General features: G+C 42.0%; 1 protein-coding gene across 2 annotated transcripts in view; it reads right to left on the bottom strand.

Moving 5' to 3' along the window:
* Positions 1–21,148, bottom strand: part of Vit (vitrin) — a 113,081-nt gene that overhangs the window by 44,125 nt on the left and 47,808 nt on the right. For both annotated transcript variants that reach the window (XM_046441708.2, XM_046441709.2), the window contains exons 4-6: positions 14,744–14,900; positions 9,044–9,177; positions 3,737–3,814 (exon numbers count right to left, since the gene is read on the bottom strand). In XM_046441708.2, the coding sequence (XP_046297664.1) occupies positions 3,737–3,814; positions 9,044–9,177; positions 14,744–14,900 (369 nt within the window). The remainder of the gene's footprint in view (positions 1–3,736; positions 3,815–9,043; positions 9,178–14,743; positions 14,901–21,148) is intronic.

The raw sequence follows: 21,148 nt of genomic DNA, 5'->3' as shown, positions 1-21,148 counted from the left end.
CACATAGGTAGCAGAGCCAAGATTTGGACTCTATGTATTTGATTCCAAGTCGATGCCTCCTCTCTGCCTCCTTTTTCCATAGAAGGGGGAGAAAGTGGGAGGCAAGTCTTGGGAAGGTTTAGGATCCCTAGATGTGGTTTTCATTAGAGGTGACCCAGAGCCCTTTGAGATCTCACAAAGCTATTGTCTTCTATGAGAGGGTAAGGAGTGGCCTTAGTGGGTAGGTTTGGGCAGTGAGGGAAGAGGTTCCTAGAAAGTCAAACTTACTGCAATAACCTTCAGTTTGGCTTTCTTCCAGGTGAGGGCCTTAGCATTTGGCCAGAGGAGCTGGGCAGGGGGTGGGCATGGGGCGGTTTCTGGCTGTCTTGCTCAGTAGCTTCAAATAAAGATTTACTTTCCCTTTTCTTGCTATAGTACCAGGAGTGTCCTTTTATTTTTATTTTTATTTTTTTTGTAAATTTCTACAAATGAACACTTACCTGATTTTATTTAGCTCAGAGTAGATGGAAGCTCTGGCCAAATAACAGTTGCCTGCCTGATGCTTGCTAACTGCCTGGGGGAACAGCATGTAAATCTCAGGTACTGTCTGTCCTCAGCATGAGCTGCACCAGGCAAATCAAGATGCCTTCTATTTTTCAAGTGAGATAATTTTCCACAGAAGAAGGTTGTTATGCTTTTGGGGGTCGTCCTAACCTGATTTACCTGTTAACTCACATTCTTGGAGAGGCAAGGAAGCATTTTACGTGGGCATGCTGGGTCCTGAATGGTCTCCATCCCTTCTGCTTCAGCCAGTTTCTAAAGGAATTTAATCGTTTAAGGCAAAGCACCAACACGAGGGGCACTCTTTTGTGATTCTCACTGGAATTTTTTATTTGAATTGGTAAAAACCTACTCCATGGCGGGCATAAGATGATTTTTTTTTTAAAGCCTGAGGTCCCTCTATCTTGAAACCAGGCAGGACCCCAAGCCTCCCTTTTAGGTTGAAATGCTTATTATTATTTAGCGCAGGGTCTGGAACACTGCAGGTGCTTAATATGGGGTTACTGTGTGAATGAATGAAGGGATGAACGTAAATCTTGAGACTGGTCATCTAGTGATAAGGAGCTGATAGTAATACTCGGTGAAACTGAAACAGAAAGTTGAAATGGCTTGGTAAAGGGACAAGTGACAAAGCAATGACTGTTTTAACTTTGGCATTTGCTAGTTTATGAATTTACAGAGCAGCCAATTTCAAAATGAGTACCCAGGCCCACCTGCACTTCTCCGGAATGTTAACAACAGACATAGGGAACAAGCACTTGCTAGGAGTGGATGGTGTTAAGCTTGGCCACAGTGCTGGGGTAGATGGAAAAGTTTTTGGAAATGATCTCTGCTCTGAACATAGAAACCAAATGCATTCTATAACACCAGGCATCCCTTGTTTATAATTCCTCTCTCTCCCTCCACAACTTTACCTGTTACCAGGTGATACAATCAGAGTATGGGCCAGTTAGGACAATGCCCTTGGGCAAGTTACTGAACCTCTCTAAGGGCCAGTTTCCTTATCTGAAAAAGGGGAAGTTACTGGTACTCTGTCCCAGGGTTATTGTACCGTAGGTGGCACTAGAGAAAGTACTCAGTTCATAGAGGAATCATAGAGGTTGTGTGAGACCCTTCCCATTTTTTAGAATTGAGCCGGAAGGGCGGAATGACCCCTTCCTAAATGAGAAGATGTATCCCTGAACTTCCCCTACGCTGGGCCATTGCAGTACCATCTGTGCAATCACCAACCCCTCCTCTCTCTAGGCCAGTGAGCAGAAGGAAAGGTCCAGAAGAGGGAGGGCTTGGTAGCCAGGTTGTGGGGAGTGCAGTATTCAGGGCAAGAGAATATTCCCTCCCTTCCTTCATATTTTGTCCTCCCCATACAGAAGAAGGTGCCGCAAGAGTCACTCATCTATGTGCAGGGGTGGGGGGGAGCCGGGCATCTCACTTCCTGCCCTCTCCCTGAGGCTCAGCAGCCACAGGCCCTGCTTACGCGCTGCAGAAGCAGACTTGGCAGGCTTTTAGGAGAGTATCCTGGGCGTCTAGAAATAGTCTACCCTTTGGGGTAAAAAGAGGAAGTGCTTGACCTGTGGTTCCTGAGGTTAGGGGCTTACTTGAACATGGGGATTCACTCTGCTCTAGGATCTTCAAGAAGGGGACGAGAGGGCACCTGGAGTATCCTAGGCCAGCAGTCCTTAAATGTGAAGAAGAGGAAGGTGACCTCACTCTATCCCACAGTTCTCAGACCTCAAAGGGGATCAAAGGGAACCCCACAATTCCCAGAGCTCGTGTTCAGGGGCTGCCCAGAAATAGCAACCCTTATTTCACTGCTGTGTACAAGTGTGGATTTCCAGGGGTGGGAGAAAGGGGTGGGGGCCCAATGAGAAGGTCTAGGACAGATGGACAGTACCCCTGTGCCCCACACACTTCAACTACTCAGAAAATCACTATGTGAGTAGAAGTTGTGGGCTAGGGGAGACAACAGGACACACCTCTTAAAGATGTCTCTGTCATCTGTTCCTCTTCCCTGTGTCCACACCCAAAAAGGACAGGTGATATCTCAGAAATGGTCCATAAGACTGGCAGCTTGTAGATTGGGGTGGAGAAGAGCTGTATCCTTATAACTAACCACATCTAGATCACCACCATCATTAAAGATACAGATGATATAAAGATATAGTAACTAGGAAGACAACAACAAATTCCTATTCGTATGTCAATGCTGGTCAAATTGAGAGTTTCTGTATTCTGGTATTAAAATAAGAAAAGTCTAGGATAGTGATTTAGGGAGGAGTTTTTGGAGCCAGACTGTCTGGGTTGAACTCTCATCTCTGCTACTTTCTAGCTGTTTGGCAAAACGAGATCACTTAACATCTCTGTGCTGCATTTTTCTCGAACTGTACATTAGGGCTAAGAATAGTACATGCAGATGGTAGTCTGGGGTGATTAAAGGCAACAATCAGGTACAGGTCTTGGAGCAGTGCCTGGTATTCAGCGAGTGCTCAGCAGATGCTAGCTTCCACTGCCATTCTTAAACCTGTTCACTCCACATCCGTGACTAGAACCTCAACTACATCAGCTCATCCTGTAAGCTGCTGGGAGCAAACACCAAATCCCACCAGAAGGCAGGTCCCAGACCACGATCATGCACATGAGTTCTTGATTAAACACTGAAATACGGACAGAGGAATTCCTTGGCCTGAGGTCTACCTGTCCTTGTCTTGCTGTTCCCTTGGAAGCTGGGTGGGCACAGTCCTACAGACAATGTATTTTGGCTGGGGTTGTTTAGATTAGCTGCTCGCTGTTATCACAGAAGCCACCTCGTTCTCTTTGCTTCCTCCCTTCATTTCATACTAAGTAAATCTGGCTTTTTTCCTTTTAGTTGCCAGGGAACATTTCCAGACAGAATGTCATGTCATCTTCTAAAGCAGCAATGCAGTGAAATTCAAGGCAGCAGTCACTCCAAATAAAAATGACACAAACGAAGGGACAATCTCAAATTGTAAAAACAAAAAAATTAAGCCTTCACTCCTTAGTCCCAGATGTCTGCTCCCATTGATGTCCGTGCCATGCTTCTGGCATCGGGTAAAATATCACCAGAGTCAGTGTGGCATGACCAGTTAAGATGTTAATTTCGACACCATCTCCTAAAACACAATATTGCTTATGTTTACGAACTCAGAAAGTTTAGATTAAATCACAAATGAACACTTGCCTGCTTTGGCATCTGGGCTTTTGGATGATGAATATGTAAGAGTTGATGGGTAGGTTACACCCTTTTGGGGTTTACTTTCTGCAAAAAAAGAAAAAAAAAAGATTTATTTCTAGAGTTGGAGATTTTAGATGGTTCTATACCGGTAAGTTGATTTCCTCCTTCCAATTTATCTCGAGTTCAATAAACTCAGTCTCCTTTGTACTGACTTGTTGATTACAATAAGAAAGCCAAGTGGCATTTTGTTTTCTTGTATGCCCTGTGTTTTATTAATGTTAGAACGGAAGCAATAAAATCTCCATAACTCAGTCGTTTAGCATTAGCAACCCTTATTTCACTCATGATGATATGACCTGTAAGTTAAGGTTTCATGCATGTGGCTTTGAATGCTTAATTATGACAGCAGATGGACTTGAAATGCTGCACATTCTCTCCTCCCAGGTGCAAGGGCTCTGGGGTCCCTGGCAGGCTATACGTGCATGGCCATCTCTCATTCTCAGACTGCTCTGATCCATTCATATTTTATGGTGGTAGAGAAAACTGAAAGTAGGTAAATATAGATCAGCCTTGAAAATAACCAAGTGTTGCCACCCAGGGAGAGACTTTAGATGCCCAGCGAGGGTGTGGATGGTACTGTCTAACAGGGGAAACAATGGAAGCATAAAAAGGAAAAAAGATTAGGTGATCGACTGGGTAAGCAGCAGTAAGCTTGGCAGGATGCAAACTGCCTGAGAAGGCTGCTTCCTGCGAAAGTCTTCTGACCACGAAGAGGAGCTGCCTGAAATTCCAAGGGAGCTTTGTTCTGCAATTAAACTGAGAGTGCTGGTGGAATGCAGTAAGCCCCCTAAAGGCAAATAATTTGTCTGAGTTGGTAGCTGTTGAATTCCCAGGGCCTCAGGCAATGTCTGGCATGTAAGGGCTCCCGGAGTCCTTGTTCCTGAGGCTGAGGAATGACGCCTAGGCCTCTGTGAGGATTCATACACCCCGGGAGGTGGGTGTCCATTGTGATCCATTATTTACATGGAATAATGGATGCACTGTGGCTCTCGACCTGAGGGAATTCTTTTATTAGAGGATGAAGGTTGTAGAAGACATGGTAAGGCACAAAAATCCTGGCGGGTGGGACTAAATCTTGCCAAATATCCTATTGGCTCAAGAGATTGTAGGGTCTTAGGAAGTGCCTGGGCCTGGGAGTCAGAAAAAAAATCTAGGCTCTAGGCTTCTGTTTCAGTTTTCCTTTAATTAAGCTGTAGCAGCTTCCAAGACTCTTGTTTTTACATTCAGAAAATATGAGTAATGGTATGGCCACTACTTAACAACACAAAGCTGTAAGAAAAAAAAAAAAAAACAGCTCATGGGTGAGACAATGCAAGAATTTTCAGAGGTGAAATGATTGGGTTATAAGAGCTTTAACCTAATTGGTGAATTAATCCTCTGTTATGGATTAACTAGTTAATAACCTGTAGGCAGGTAGGTGTGGCTGGAGGATGCAGGTCACTTGGTGGCATGCCTTTGAGGTTTGTAGTTTGTCCCTGGTGAGGAGAGCTCTTTCCGATTCCTGTTTTCCATGTTCTGAGCTGCTATTCTCCATCATGCCCTTCTACCATGTTGTTCTGCCTCACCTTGGGCCCAGAGCTATGGAGTCAGCCATCTACGGACTGAGACCTCTGAAACCATGAGCCTCAAATAAACTTTCCCTCCTCTGTGTTGTTCTCGTCAAGTCTTTCGGTCACAGAGATGAAAAAGTTGACTAAAACAATATATTTAATATATACTGAAAACATATATCATGTACACATCTATAAAGATGCAAAAACTCATTCTGGTGTCACCTATAAGTGCCACTCACAGGCAAAATGAGGCAAAATCACCTGGGGAGTACAATGTGGCATTTCCAAGTTCTCCACATGGGTCCAAGTATGCTCCCAACAGATACTAATTGGGGCCATTTGAGAACCCATAAGGGCCCCACGGCTGTGGGCCACATTTTTATGAACAGAAAGCGATCAGACACATCATCTCCCTGCATTCATTATTCTTCTCACCACTAAAACCTAATGTTTCTGTTTCTATTCAGAAGGAAAAAGAGCATGAGCTGAGTTTTCTGAAATGTAAATCAAAAACAATTGGGGGTCCTTCACTGACTTTTAAAATCCCAGGACTGTCCAAAGATCATGCTGACCAAAAATGCTCATGCCCCTCAAACCCGGTTTCCCAAAGCAGATTAATTATAGGAGCACAGTGACCTGTAAAAAATTAGAAATAAAAACCTAGAGAAAGGTCATAAGGATTCTGACATGATCCAGTTAAACTCGTTGGCCATGAACCTCTGAATAACGGGGCGTTCCTTGGCTGCAGCCTTCTGCCGCAGTGCACTCCGTCACTCATCCACTGGAGAGGCTTCCTAGCCACCGAAGAAGCACAGATGTTTATTATCGTTGGCGAAAAGTACTTTCGGTTAAATGTCACTAGGAGGAATGAGGGGAGATGGAAGTTGAAATTTATAGGGAATAATCTCAGCAGATTGATTTTCATTTTAAAAACCTAAAACATCTCTTACTCTCATGGAATTAATTTTTTCTTTTAAGCCTCTGGTGGGATTCTTGAGTTGCAGGCTGAGCCCCTTAAGGTTGAAATGCTCTTATTTAGCCAGGGGTTACTTGGAAACACCTATGTGGAGATTATATTTCTTTCTGTCTCAACATATTTGTATTCTGGACACTAGCATTTTCAGATGGTCTGTTCTGAGTTCTGTTATGAGGCAAAGACCCGCAATATTGCAGTTGATGCCCTTCCACTATCTGATAAAGAAACCAATCCAGTTTGAACCCGAGTTGTATAGAACCTGGCAGGCAACAGGGAACAGGGATTGTTCAATTTGAGAAGAATCCTCAAAGGTCTGTTTTTAGTTGTATTACAACCCTGACAGTTGGAGGGTAGTCGGGTTTAGGGCACAGGATGCCTAATAATGCTAGAGAACCATCCAGGCTGGAAGACCTAGTATGTTAGGAGACATTTCTCTGCTTCAGTTGCCTCTTCATAGGTGGCTCCTTCTCAGGAAAGTCCCGTGACAGTTCCAGGAAGATATGCTAGAATCTAGTTTAAGATCCTGCTGAACTGTCTTAGAGAAAATGGGAGATTCAGGTCCTAAACAGTGGAGGTTTAAGTTGACATCGGAGATTGTGTTGTGTTCAAATGTTGATGGGGAATATGTCCAAAGCCTGAGGGGCCCCTGCTGGCCAATCTCATAAAACGTGAACACCAATCAGGACAGTGATAATTATACTGTATTTAAAAAAGCAATTCACCAGTCCATAGTCAACATTAAAAAAACAACAACAACAACCAAAAAAAAAAACGCACAGGTTGAGGAGAGGAAGAAAACTCCTCTTTATATAAGAATACTAGCTAATAAATGTGGAAGAGATGACAGAATTAGGAAAAATTATGATTTTGCAATTACAGTTGTTTCCATGGATTCCTGAATCTGTGGATTCAACTAACCTCAGATTGAAAATACTTAGAAAAAGAATTATGTCTGTGATGAACATGTATATACTTTTTTCTTGTCATTATTCCTATATATATATATATATATATATATATAACTATTTACATGGCATTTATACTGTATTAGGTATTATATAAGTAATCTAGGGTTGACAAGAAGTATATGAGAGGATGTGTGTGGGTTATATGCAAATAGAATATCATTTTATGTAAGGGATTGAGGATCCTGCAGATTTTGGCATCCACAGGGGATCCTGGAATCAGTCCCCAGGATACTGAGGGACTACTGTACTCATATAATTCTTACTACAGCAAGGATGAGCACTGGATATTAAAACTACCAAGTTAAATTTATTTGGGAACCAGTTAGCCAAGTTGTTTTAAAGTATCACTCTACAGATTGTTTATTAATTACGAGTATCTTTGGGAGAGAAATGGAATGTAGCCAACTAATCAAATTTACTATCACCAATAATTAGATAAATCAACACTATGTGCCTCTTGATGTGGCCATTGTGGTATGACCCCATGGATATGCCATATGACCTACCCTTTTCAAAATATTTAACCTGAATCCAATCATGAGGAAACAGTTGGAAGTATTTTTTCATCCAGATTATAGGACATGCTAGACAACTGACCTGGACTTCATAGATGTCAATTGAAATTCTTGACCAAGGAGGTAGTGTGGTGGGTGATTAAAGATACTAACTGAACATGACAGCCAAATGCAATGCATAACTTTCGATCAGATTGTAGATCTGATTTTTAGGATTAAAAAATAAATATAATAAAGAATATTTTGGAGATACTTGAATAAGAACTTTTTATTAGATGCTATTATTATTTCAAGAATATATTCTGGGTGTAGTATTGATATCATTGTCATTTTGGAAAACGATTCCTACAAGATGTGTACTGAAGTATTTAGGGATAAAATGTCATGTTGCCGGCAACTTATGTTCACATGGTTCAGAAAAAAGTATTCATAGATGATAGATAGATTGGCAGACAGAACAAATGTGGCAAAATATTAGCAATTCGTGAATTTGGGTGAAAGAAATATGGGTATTCATTGTACTCCTCTTTTAATTTTTTCTGTTAATGTGAATGTTTTCAGAATAAAGGCTTGACTTGGGGAAATTCACAAAAATAGAAAAGGTGGGAAGGGAGGTCATGATAGCACCAAGAATACTAGGTTAGCTTTCACTGGGAAACTGCACTACAGTGGTCATTATAGATCATTGTTATTAAGTTTTTGAAAGAGAGAAGAGTGAAAATGATTATCTATAAAAATCCTGTGGCTCTAGATAGGGAGAACTGATTGAATAGTAAAACAATTATTTAAACACAAATTTAAAAAATTGAAACTAAAATTGTGGCTCAGTTTTTTTTTTTTTTCTAAGCACATGTTCCCATTTGTTCATTTACCAGAAATCTTAAAAGACAAATGCCCAGATATGGGGCATATTAGCCTAAAAAAAAGAGACTAGTTTAAAAATATAAATTATTAATGCAATCCACTTTATTAAAAGTTTAATTGTACTTATAGATAGCAGCAATGTGTTTAAAATGAGCAATTTGAGGCTCTTAATAGTTCTAGATTTGACTTTGTAGTGATTTATCATGTAATTATAATTCATCGTTTCATGATCTTAGAAGAAGTCGTGCTTTGGATTTTTATGAGATGAAGTGGGCCATCAACAAAAGCTAAAAGCTCATTGAAAAGAGCAAACTTCACCCTGGGAGGTCATCCCAAATGCCTATTGTTAGCAGTGTTTCTCCAGCATGTGGCCATACCTGAGACGATGAAGGATTCTCTCCATCTTGGTAGGGATAAGGACTGAACACCATTGGAGAAACTCCCTTTGTAACCGGACTGTCCTGCCACTTTCTGAACAAGTATTTTTCCTCCTGAATTATCGAGCACACCACTATGAAAAGAAAAAAAAAATTTGAAGAAAGTACAGAAATGCTGTTTGACATCAGTAAACATGCAAGCCAGTCTCCATCTTATGTAGACATACAAAAGCAGTGAGGTTAAGGAAAAGTTTACCCTATCCTGCAGCCAAGCCCCAATAATGGTGCCTCCATCAACCTAGCCTGGTACCTGACCTGCCAGGTTCAGTGTCCTCTTCCTTCTTATAGAACCCCATCTGTCAGTCAGGAATTGGTCACCATGCCTCAAATTTCTTTTTTCCCTGGATTTCTCATTCCTGATGGATCTTCTCCCTTTTTCTTTCTTTCTTTTTCTTTTTTGTTTGTTTGTTTTGAGTCACAGTCTCACTCTGTTGTCCAGTTTCAAGTGATCCTCCCACTTTAGCCTCCTGAGTAGATGAGACTTATAGGCTGCACCACGATACCCAGCTTCTCACTGGTTCTTTCAGGTAAAACTTCTTTCCTGACAAATTCCAATTTTGTTTTGTGATATCATGGAAAGAATCCAGTCATTACAAATGGCAGTATGAAATTATTAATTTTCTTAACAGAATTTATTCCCATCTGTACTTGCTCCTTCCAAGGTATGAGTTGCTTTAGAGCTCTGCTTTAATTCTAATTCCTTGAAGAGGCATTTTTAAAAAATTACATGGTTGGGAATGGAACTCTGGGCCCCTTGCATGCTAGGCAAGTGCTCTATAATTGAGCTACATCCCCGACCCAGTATGGAGTTATTAAAAGTAAATTATTCTTTTCGTTTCAGACCAGGGAGGGAATATGTACAGCTAAATTAAACACATTAAAATAGTCCCCAGTACTGGGAGTGTAGCTCAATGATAGGATGCATGCTTAGAATGCATGAGACCTGGGTTCGATTCCCAGCTCTGCAAAAAGAAAAGTGTTTCCCAAAGACTCAAAATTGTGTCTTTTAATTTCTAAGATTTCTCCAGGTTTTAAATCCTAATGTGACAGTGACTGACATGTCTATGTTGATGTTTCTTCTTCTCTGTTAGGCAAGGGGTCCACTTTGGTTCCTAAATAGCACTTTCACAATGTCATCTCCTAGCCTCAGAGCCTAACGTGGCTTCTTTGGGTATCCATACTTCATGGCACTGGAGGCAGGGCATGAGAAAGTATGTGGATTTGTTTCTGTCGATATCTTTCCCTGGCTCTGGTAGTGGTAGTTGCCATTTCCTTCCCTCCCACCTTCACAGTGAGTCAACCACATTCAACACTCAACTTCCCAATGATCCAGAAGGAAAGAAAGTGATAATAATACTTGACATGTGAAGCACTTAATTACTTTAAAATCATGTCACGTATGACATCTCCATGGGTCCTCCCAGCAAACCTCTGAGTTGTGGAGTGGAGGGAACACTGTAATTCCCATTCCAGGCTGTTTCTATGAGTGACTGATTCACTCAAGGTCTGGTTGTGAATTGCAAGAGGAATTTGAATCCTAACTGACTCCAATCCTGGACTGGTCCCTTGAGGTCATGCTACCTCTTAGGGTTCAAGAGCACAGGACCTCCTATGACAACTCCATCTCACTCCCCAGAGTCTTTACTTCCTGCTCTCTCTCCACAATCGGGGGAGTCGGGCTGGTCTCTACTCACCTGGCCAACCACGCATTTCAACTCATGTGTCTTTGATTATGCTGCTGTTTCCCCTGGAAAATATGGTTCCATGTCTGCCTGACCAGGCCTGAGCAGCTTTCCAGGTGTACATCTATTCCCAGTATCTCCTTTCTTCTACAGATCCTGCCATTGCCCTTCACCCCCAGCCCCCTCAGAATCTTGTTCTCACCACTCCTAAAGTACTTCCTAAAGATTTCTGGAATTAATTTCATCTCTCAACTGAACTGGAAAACTTCTTATGGAAAGGACAGAATTTTTTACCTTTGTGTAGGAAGGCCTATTTGTGGTCTTTGGGCACCAGTTATACCAGGGTTTGGGAGAGGATTGTCATGATTTCAGGATTTTGAGAGCTGATTGACTTGACATTGGTAGCTTGAAATCAACCATGGTAGGAGGAGGTATATGTGGGAAAGGGAAAATCAGGCCTCCCCCCTCCTTGCCTTCTTTTGAAAAGTTGTTTGTTAAAACATTTTCCAGCATACTATTGGCTCAGTCTGAAAATTATGAGGATTTTTTTAAACAATTACCTCATGCTCTCTTTAACTTATAATGATGGGGAAAATGGGAAATAACACTTACCCTTTTCTTTTTCTCCAGAGAAATCATTCTGCCCTTGGGTTTATATTATATTACACCTAGGACTGCTTTTTTGAGGAACCATGTGCCTGTGCCCACACTCCTGTATAAGAGGCAGGAGCCCTGTAGCTGTGAGTCCCTTGTGAGGGCTATGGAAGACCGGAAACCCAGACTTTCCGACAATTGTAAATGTAGAACTATGGGTCCTCATGAGATTTGCGTGTTAGGGTAGAGAAAAGTCTCATCTTCCCTCCTAATTGGAGGGTGCAGATATTTCAAAATCAGGGAGACTAGACCAATGTAGAAGATATACTAGTGAAGGAGGGAGACAGCTGGGGAAAGGCTGTGGTTTCACTTATTGGCAGATGGGAGCTCAAAGAGGTTGCAATTTGGAGAATGTATGAAAATTTTTATCTTCATTCTCTGACAGAGCAAAACAAGTTCCACTTCTTGGTGTTCCTCAGATGCTCCGCATGGAGCTGCACACGGTGTTGATGTCCACATGTTTCCTGTCCCTGGTACCAGGGGTTAGGGATAAGCTGACTGTGAGTGCCTTGGTTCAGAGAGAAGGAACAGTGCTGCTGTTCTAGGGGTGGGCATTTGGTCAGAAATCAGTGGGAAGATTCTGCACGGAGGTGGCCTCTTCATTGCTCCATCTCAGAGAAATCTCTTTTCCCTAGCACTCGGCTCCACATTAATATAGGGTTAGTTTAGGATAAGATTGAGCCAATATACAATGTCTCAAATATGTCCATTATCTTCTTGGTTTGAAGGAATCAAGGAGATGACTTATAAGAAAACATATGAGCTTGTTATAGTATATAAATATGAATTAAAATTAACCTGAATTTCTAAGCCAACATATGCTCTCTCCTACCTTCCAGTTCTGACCGTGGGGAATTCTACCAAGACAGTGGCTGTAGGTCCCCAATGCATTTTTGATTCAGGTACTCTATGTCTTAAATCCTACCTCCTGAAAACAGACTTGCTCTTTTGGTAAAAAACAAAGGTAAAGTAGCAACCCAAATTCCAGTTTTTCCTTTTTACCCCTCCCCAGGATAGCAATACCTCTTTCCAATGAGTTTTTCCATTGTGCCAGGAAGCTACATGGCATTAGTTGGTTGAGCAGCCAATATTGTTTCTGAAGCATTCAAGCTCTTTTCTTCCACCTTCAGCTATATTCTTCTCACCAAGCCTCCAGTCCATCCCACACCCTGGGATTGCAAAGCCCTGGCCCAGTGAATGCCCTTCCTGTTTTCTTTCCAGGGTACACCTGTCCTTCATAAAGCCTTTTCTAACTCTGACTCCTGTGAAGTCTACATCCTCCTGGAGTCCTCACTTTGTACATTAAGGGATGCTGAGACTCCCTTGTTCTTATCAAAATGGGTCAACTGGGCTCTGAGCTGGAAGTCAGGAGAAATGAGTTCTAATCTTCAGTGTGCAAATAACGAGCAATTTAATTGACTTCCCTATGACTAATGTCCTCTTTTGAAAAATGGTCATGCTAACAGTGCCTCATAGGACTGAGTTGAAGTTAGGAGAGAATCATAACACCTAGATTCCTTATTATTTTTTTTAAAAATATTTTTATTAGTTATAGATGGAGGCAATGCCTTTATTTTACTTATTTTTTTATGTGGTGCTGAGAATCAAACCCAGTACCTCTCACATGCTAGGCAAGTGCTCTACCACTGAACCACAATGACATCTTTGGTGAGGTCAAATTTACTCTGTGCCTCTGTTCTTCCTAGGAAATGTGGCAGGGTAGGAGAGAGTCAGCAAGTACTGCAGGCAGCAATGCATCAACCATCTAGGATCCCAATTGGAAAAATAAAGGCACATTAGGACAGGCTCAGCCTCTGCAGCAGATGTCACTGTCTACACAGACATGAGAGTCTATACAGACACAGACAGGAGAAAGCTCCCAGTGTTGGTGGGCTGTATGGGCCTGCATGAGTGCGTAAAGCTGTGTGTGAGCAAGCATGTGTATGTATCAGTATGTGTAGGAGGCATGCACATGGCACAGATAATCACATAGGGCATGCACATGTGTATTTGTGTATGTGTGTGTATACGCTTATTTTTGGCATGAAATTGACTTTGGGGCAAAAGGGAATTTTTATTTCACAATCTGAAGTTAGGAAACAATGTTTGGTGTCATTTTATTTACTATTCCACTACTTGTACTTAATAAGTTATCATAGTCCTGCTGCCATTGAAAAACCAATTAGCTCATGAACCCTCAACAATAGTGGGGAAAAGGGAAGTATGAATGATCAAGTCTACCAGTAATTCCTGAACTTTATCTTATGTAACTTTATTTTTCCTTACTGTTTACCCTAAAGTTTAGGACATCTACTGATGCTATGAGAAGGAATGGATTTTACATTGTCACCTCTCTTTCTGGCAGAGATAATGATTGAACAAACCATTGGCTTATGTGTAAATACAGAAAAGGAATAAGTTACCAGAAGCCTGAAGAATTCAGAGACCTCATCCAGCATCCATTTGCTGAGCACTGACTTGGGAGTCACCTCTCAAAGTTGTGCTGGCAGCAGTTAGGAGCATGGGCACTGCAGCTGGCTAGACTGATATCTTTAAACAGGGTGGCTAAAGCAAAGTTATTAACTGGTCTTCATCTTTAAGAGGTGCATAATAGTAGTAGATACCACTTAGGAGAATTGGAAGACTAAATAAAACAGCCCAGGTGAAGTGCTGGGCCCATATGTGCCAGCCTTATCCTCAAAGTTATTAAGGAAATATGCATTTCCCTGTGTGTTGACCCCAAACTTATGAAAAAGTAGTCTGAGGATTTGGGGAAGGTCACTTTGCATATCTCCTCATTTGAGAAGTGACTTAGTTCAAAGAATGCCCTGTTTCCTGTCCTCCTTCCTGGATCTCAGACCAACACTTGACCTGGTGATACCTCCCACCACCCTTCTTCTCACTTCTTTGTCTCCAGGCCATCACTAGAATCATGCTGACATTTTTTCCTTCAAACTTTTGGGCATTCTTTGGCCATATCCCTCTCATTTCCTTGCCTGGCACATACAGGTAGAAACAAAAATGGCTTTGGTTTGGTTTGGTTTCCTTGTCATGAACTTAAAGGAGTAGAATTCTTCCCTCCCCATCAAGATATAAAGAGAAATGAGCTGTCTTTTCTCAGAGTGTCCTGGAAGGAGAAGGGCCACATATGACTTCTGGATCCTCCCTTTGGGATGTAGTTGCCAAATAAAATGCAGGATGATCAAATTTGTATATTTTTGTTTGCTAAATTCAGCAACCCTGCATCACGGGCTCCCTGTCAGCACCTTGATTGCTAGTTATTAAGTAGCTCAGAGCCACCTACCTGTGCACCGCGGCGCCACACACACTGGAGTAAGACGCGTAGATTCCAGTGCCATAAACATGGTACTTGGGGTCTTGGCATCCTGCTGGACATTTCACAATGAACTCAGGATTGATTATCTTTCCAGCTTTGACATCACAGTTGATCTGAGGCACAGCTGGGAAGAGAAAAGGAAGTCAAAATTCCACCTGTTGTATCAGCTTATATATGAGATGACTCCATTAGGTTGTAAGTGTTCATTTGCTTAATTTCTAGAAGTCAGAACCTGGGCTGACCCTGCATGCCTTCCATATCATGAAGGCAGAGATGTGAATAGAACATTCCTCAGACCAAATGCACAACAATGTCCACCCATTGCATTCAACCTGCTAGGAGCAAAAATGTATTCCTGTGCTTATTTGGACAATGAATTAATTTAAGAAGAGAACTCTGGGAAAAGACCCACTTCTAGTGACCAGAAATGTAATTTTGAGTCAATAGTGGGAGGGTACTGGGTTTTCAGAATATGTGTTGTTAGCTCAGAAAGAGAAAACTCTAAGACAACCTCACATGAGGAAGGAAAGCTATTCCAGGAAGGGCCAACAAAGAAAAGATAAGTCTTGAGGTCGGAGATGACTGGGGTAAGCCTGGTGGGAGGGAAGTGGATTGGTGGGGCTGCATCAGATTCAAGGGGTTGAAATGCTTGTGTTCTGTGTAGGATGTGGGACACCAAGGAAGGTCTTTGGACTGGGAGAGATATGATGAAAGTGACCTTGGTCCTAGAGGATTCTCTAGGCCTAGGTGCCAGGCCACTATGGGAGTGATCTTTTCCCATTTGCTTCAACACTTTGTGGAAAGCTGGGAACTCCCCTTATGAGCATCCAGGGAAGCTCATCCACTCTTTTCTCCCTCTCTTTGGCTTTGTCACTTCTTGCAGACTAGTCCTGTGCAATAAGCAAGTCTTCTGGAGCTGAAAGCTTGCCTGGGGGATCAGGTGGGAAGACATGCTCTATTAATAATAACTAAAAAAAGATGGGGTTGCATCTTCCCCACAAAGATTTTCCCTCAAAAACTCCTGAAGTAAAAGGTCCTCTAGGTAAGACAATCCTGGTGCCCTTCAAGATGGAAATGTATCCGGTCCTGGGCCCCGTTCTTCAGAAGAGACTCTGCAATATAAGCCCAGTTGTGATGGTCCTCAGAAACAGGTCATTTCAACCATGAAAAGGCAAGAATTTGGAAGCAAGTGCGACTGTTGCGTGCTGCGACACTGGAGGGCTGAGCTAGAACTGAAGGGGTCAACTTTCCATAGAGGCAGATTTTGCCAAGAACTTTCTAGGAATTGGCATTGTCCTTAAAGGAATGGGCTGCCTCCTGAAGCAGTGAATCCCCATTGGTGGAGGTCTGCAAGCAGAACGGTTGGAGAGGATTTCTACATTGGGTGGGAGGTGGAAATAAAACCTCTCCCAGTGCTAAGAATCTGTGATTACACGCATGGATCCAGGAGCCCTGCCAGGCCACCCACCCTCTAACTGAGTTACCAAGATGGGCTCAGAGTTGCTAATGGGTTCCAGCTGTTTCCAAAAAGCACACGCTTTTTTTTTTAACCCTTATGTACCTGAATGGGCTGAGTTACATTTCCTTCAGTCTGGAGAAAGAACAGAAATTAGAACTTCTGCTCATTTCTTACACCTCCCAGAGGAGTTTTGCCACTTAGGGCTAGGCCAGCAAGGTGCTCCTTCTGGGAACAGGGGCTGAATTTGATCACAGGCTTAAGCAATTTGTGGTCTGTATTAAGAAGTGGAGAACTGGGATTAAAACAGTTGGTTTCATTCTCCTTACCAAAGGTTGTCTCCTCACCACTGTTATTTCCTTTATACCTTTTGTGCCTTTCAACTCTGATACTCATGGCTGCATTTACTGTTTTGGGTCTAGGAGTACATTTTTTAAGGCAATTTTCTGGGGTTGAAAATGCCAAATCAGCTAATTGCTTGGTCCCTAGGTGGAACTGGAGCACGTTCGATTCTCCTTTCCTTCACAGATCACTTACGCATTCCCAAATGCATCTCCTCCTTTAGATGTAAAGAAAATGAAAGCCTTCTTTTGGATCTCAGTTCTTTGAAATAGGAAGTAACCAGTCCTGTAGCCTGGAATTACATTCTGACATAATTCAACACTTGGAGATTTGGGGTCTCCTGGCAGGCCAACCAAATCTTTTGGGATTGAGTAAAGGGGTGTAAATCCAGAAGCTTCTGCATGAATACTGTACAATGACCAAACCTGTTGAAAGACTTCCTGGTGCACACAGTACATGTGGTAGGATTTTCCATGAAATAGTTGGCTTAAAAGACAAGGGGAAAATGCCACATGGGAATATTTTGCATCCTGCTAATTAATTCCCCCCCTTCCTTGGGGGGGCATTTGTTGTTTGGTGTGTGTGTGTGTGTGTGTGTGTGTGTGTGTGTTAATTACAATGCCTAGGAAATATTTTAAATAAGTTTTGCTATATTTGTACCCAATAGGACCAGCAAAATTGGTGGATGAACTCATTAACTTGAAACAAAGGAAATCAAGCACATATGCTCATGTACTTTGGAAAAACACCAAGCAATGGCAAAGTGTGGTTAAAGGTCAAATATTTGTTAAATTTGTACAGAAAATTAAGCAGGAGAGAATGAACTAATTAAATTTTGCAGAGTAATTGCCAAAATCATTGGAAAGTGTAGTGCACATCCAGCCTGAAAAAAGCAACCATTTGTATCTTTCTGGTGGCTCTTCTTTAAGAATATTAAATAAAAGTCTCATTTCTTTACAGTATTTCCCCAGTTATTTGTGAAGTAGTTTGTTTTCTTTTAACCATCAAAGACTCTTCCATTCCTCCACTTGGTCTTTGCATTTCCTCTGAATGCTTTTGAACTATTCAATGCTTACAAGTTGGGTTTTCCTTTCTCTCTCTCTTTTGTTGTTTAGGTGTTTTTTTTTTTGTTTTTTTTTTACATTTTCTTTTCTCCTCTGGATTTTATCCCTAAAATATAAAAACCAGACTTCCTTGAGAGGACAATTCAATAGCAAGGCAGCTCAAGAAGCATCATTCTCAGGCCTGAGAGGAGCAGGCTGACATTTTGACTGATGTCCAAATAGACATTCAGAGGAGAAGGCTGTGTCCCTGTGGCTAACCTCAGGTAAGAACTTATTTGCAAGTTCCAAAAAGATCTGTTACCAAGAGCACAGGGGAAAAGCAAGACAAAAGCTTCCTCCATTCCTTCTGGAGTGGCCTGTTTCTGGTGGCAGTGAGGAAGACCCCAGGCTGTGGTCACTGAGGACAGGGGCAGTGCCCACAGAAGTCTGTGCTTTGCTGTCTGCTCCGCTCCTCCCGGTGTGTCCTCACCTTCTCCTTTGGATGGTTCCTTACGGTTTCCTGGCCTTCTTATAGTCGATATCATTTTCATGTCAGAGTTCACATGAAAGCATCTCAGTATGTGCCAAGGATTCCTTCCCAGAGGTCTTTGGAATCAGCCACCAGGAAAAGAGAAGAACCACTTGCAAACTAGATAGCTAGAGCTGCAGGATTACCTTAGACACTGCTCCAGGTGTCAGCAGCATTGATCTCTTAGTGTTCCTGGGCAGAGGTCACACCTCAGAACAGAGAAGAGGTACCATCTGAGCCACTATTTTAATATTGCACATGCTTCTGCTGTGGGTTGGGGCTCCTGCCAGGGCTAGTAACAATGATTAGGTGAAATGACACATAACAAGCCAGGTACGTAGCAGGCAAAATCAAACTGTATATTCTTCTTACTTTGCCATTCATCTTTTCAATGATCCCAGCAATGTAAGCCAATTGCTTCTGGGGAAATGTTTTTCCTTATTAATTACGGAAAGCCTTTATAGGCTTGTCTCATTGATGGTAATGAGGAAGAAATATTATAACACAGAAACACTTATGCACAGAAAGTTTTGATATTAAGATTGATTTTTGTTGGACTGTGATATTCGACCAGTGCAAAATCCCATTTTAAGAGAATTATGCAAAAATTGTTAGTTTAATGAAATAAAAATGACTATTAATTTGAAGATGAATGTGTCTTCCTTCTTGGTTCTGATATCCAGGGAACAGGTCATGCTTGAACAGGTCATGCTAATTCTTCCCTAATACTGACTTTCTTTCACAAAGCATTCTTTTCTATTTTTCTTAAACAGTTTCTGATCATGTGGAGTCTTTGCTCAAAAATTATCAATAGCTTCTGGTTGCCTTTAAGAAAATCTGAAAGTCCTTAAGATCTTTCCACAGTCCCTTCCACACAATTTCTGGGCTTGCCAATACTGTCCCTGCTACTTCCTAAATGCATGCTGTCTTTCAGACTTGGCTTCTCACCCATGGAATGCTTTTTCTTTCACCTACTTTTTCAAAGTCTCAGTCCCAGTTACAGCTTCATGCATCTACTAGAATATAAACTCCACGAGGGTGGGGATTTTTGTCTGATGTGTTGTCCATCAATGGATATAATAGAATGCTGAATGCATGAATGAACAAAGCAAATCCATTAGAAAACGCTGTTCTTTTCATTTCTAAATCTGCTATTTCCCTCTACCTTCACTTGGTCCAAGTCACGGGCATTTCCTGTCTGAACTGTTAAGACAGCAGCCTCTGTCTTGGCTTCTTCCTTCCAAGCCTGCCACCCTTTGCCCCAATCCTTTCTCCATTGGACAGCCACTGGGGTGCCTTAAAAAAATGGAATCAGATTATATCATCCTTCTACTCAAAACTCCTCATTGGCTACCTATTACTCTTAGCTTAATGTCCAAACTCCATAAGAGGGTCTACAGCCTTACAGGATTTGGCCCCTGTATGTCCCTTTACTTAATCTTCTGCTGTTGTCACATGGATGATGAGACTGTGCCGGTCAGAAAAGGCCTGAGAGAAGGAAGAACAAGGGCAAAACCTTGATGTAGAAATGGACTGAATGGTTTGAAGAACATTAAAAAACCCCTGTGTGCTGGAGCATAGTGAGTGAGCGGGGAGACAGGTCCAGGGTGAGGTCTAGGAGGTTAATAGGTATCAAATTACACGGGAAGTAGACAAATGAATAGTCCCACCACCATCAATACAGCGGTTATTCAATTATTACCACTAGTCTTTTTGAAAGGACCCTCCCCCCTCTTTTGGTATTTTTTGGTATTAAGGATTGAACCCAGGGGTGACCTGACACTGAGCTACCTCCCCAGCCCTTTTTATTGAGACAGTGTCTGGCTAATTGCCAAGACTGGCCTCAAACTTGTAATTCTCCTGTCTCAGCATCCCAAGTAGCTGGGATTACAGGCTTTGCTGCTGTTCCCTGGAAGAAATTTCTTGACAAGTCTACTGAGCTTCCAAGGCCTATGTATGGCTAACTGTTCAGAGAGGAATAAAAAGAGTTTCCCTATGTAATGGTCTCATTGTATGAGAGAGGGCCGGGGGAACATGAGATGGGAAGGGAGACAAAGTGAGAGGGAAATGAGGTGCTGGGGAAGAGCTTGTGGTCCATAAGTTGGTTCCTTCTGTTGGCCCTCGAGAATCTATAGTAAAGGGTCCAGAATATGACAAAATGTCAGGTGAAGGGGAAATTCTCATAGGAGCTGGTGAAGGAGTTGAGCCAGAGGACAAGAGGACCACGAGAACAGGACAGGAGGACTTAGGAGTGGCTAGGCAGAGAAAATCATGAGGACATCTATCATAAATTTTCCAGAAATTATGGGGGAGTTACAGACTTTAAAAAAGGGTCCAGGACTGACTTTACACAGGTTTAATCTGACATCTAAGAAGTCATGGAGGCCAAGCTCACATGGGGATGAATCACTTTAAACTCTGAAATTACAGCTTTGGTCATTGGTGGGGCTAGATTCAAACCCTGATATGTCTGAATCTAGTGCCATACCACACTCCTACTTCAGCTGAGCCTTTGCCAGGAAAATGTGCAAGGTTGTAGGTTAAAGAAATATTTCTCATGGTATAAAAAGATTTCAAGAAGAGCCTACAAATAACAATTGGAGAAAATATAGTGCAAGCAATGGAAATTGTTTCACACAGACAAATCTAGTAAAGGGTACTTGTCTTGATAGATAACCCCAAGCTCAATCTTTAAGCACCTAAGAAAGTCTATAAAGTTTGGTTCATATGTATTTTTTAATCCATAATCCAAGGAAGGACTGTGATCAAGGGATGACTGAATGACAGAATAACTTACCTGTGGCAACATAGGTAAGTTAGGCAGTTGTAGAAGTTTGTCTAAAAGTAACCTATTCTCATTCTTTCCCTTGATTCTTAACAAAACCCTAAAAGACATATTGTATCCATTTTCCTGAGAGGCAACTTGATGTACCCAAGCTCAAGAGAAGCAGCAGAGCCAAGACCTGAACTCAGGTCTTCTTGCTGTAAATCCAAAGTTTTGC

Source organism: Marmota monax, unplaced genomic scaffold (genome assembly GCF_021218885.2).
Source record: "Marmota monax isolate L192 unplaced genomic scaffold, Marmota_monax_Labrador192_F-V1.1 WCK01_AAM20220418_F8-fsc00010, whole genome shotgun sequence".
Lineage (NCBI taxonomy): Eukaryota > Metazoa > Chordata > Mammalia > Rodentia > Sciuridae > Marmota > Marmota monax.
The sequence above is the reverse complement of the archived record's forward strand: the minus strand, read 5'-3'. Positions and strand labels throughout refer to the sequence as shown.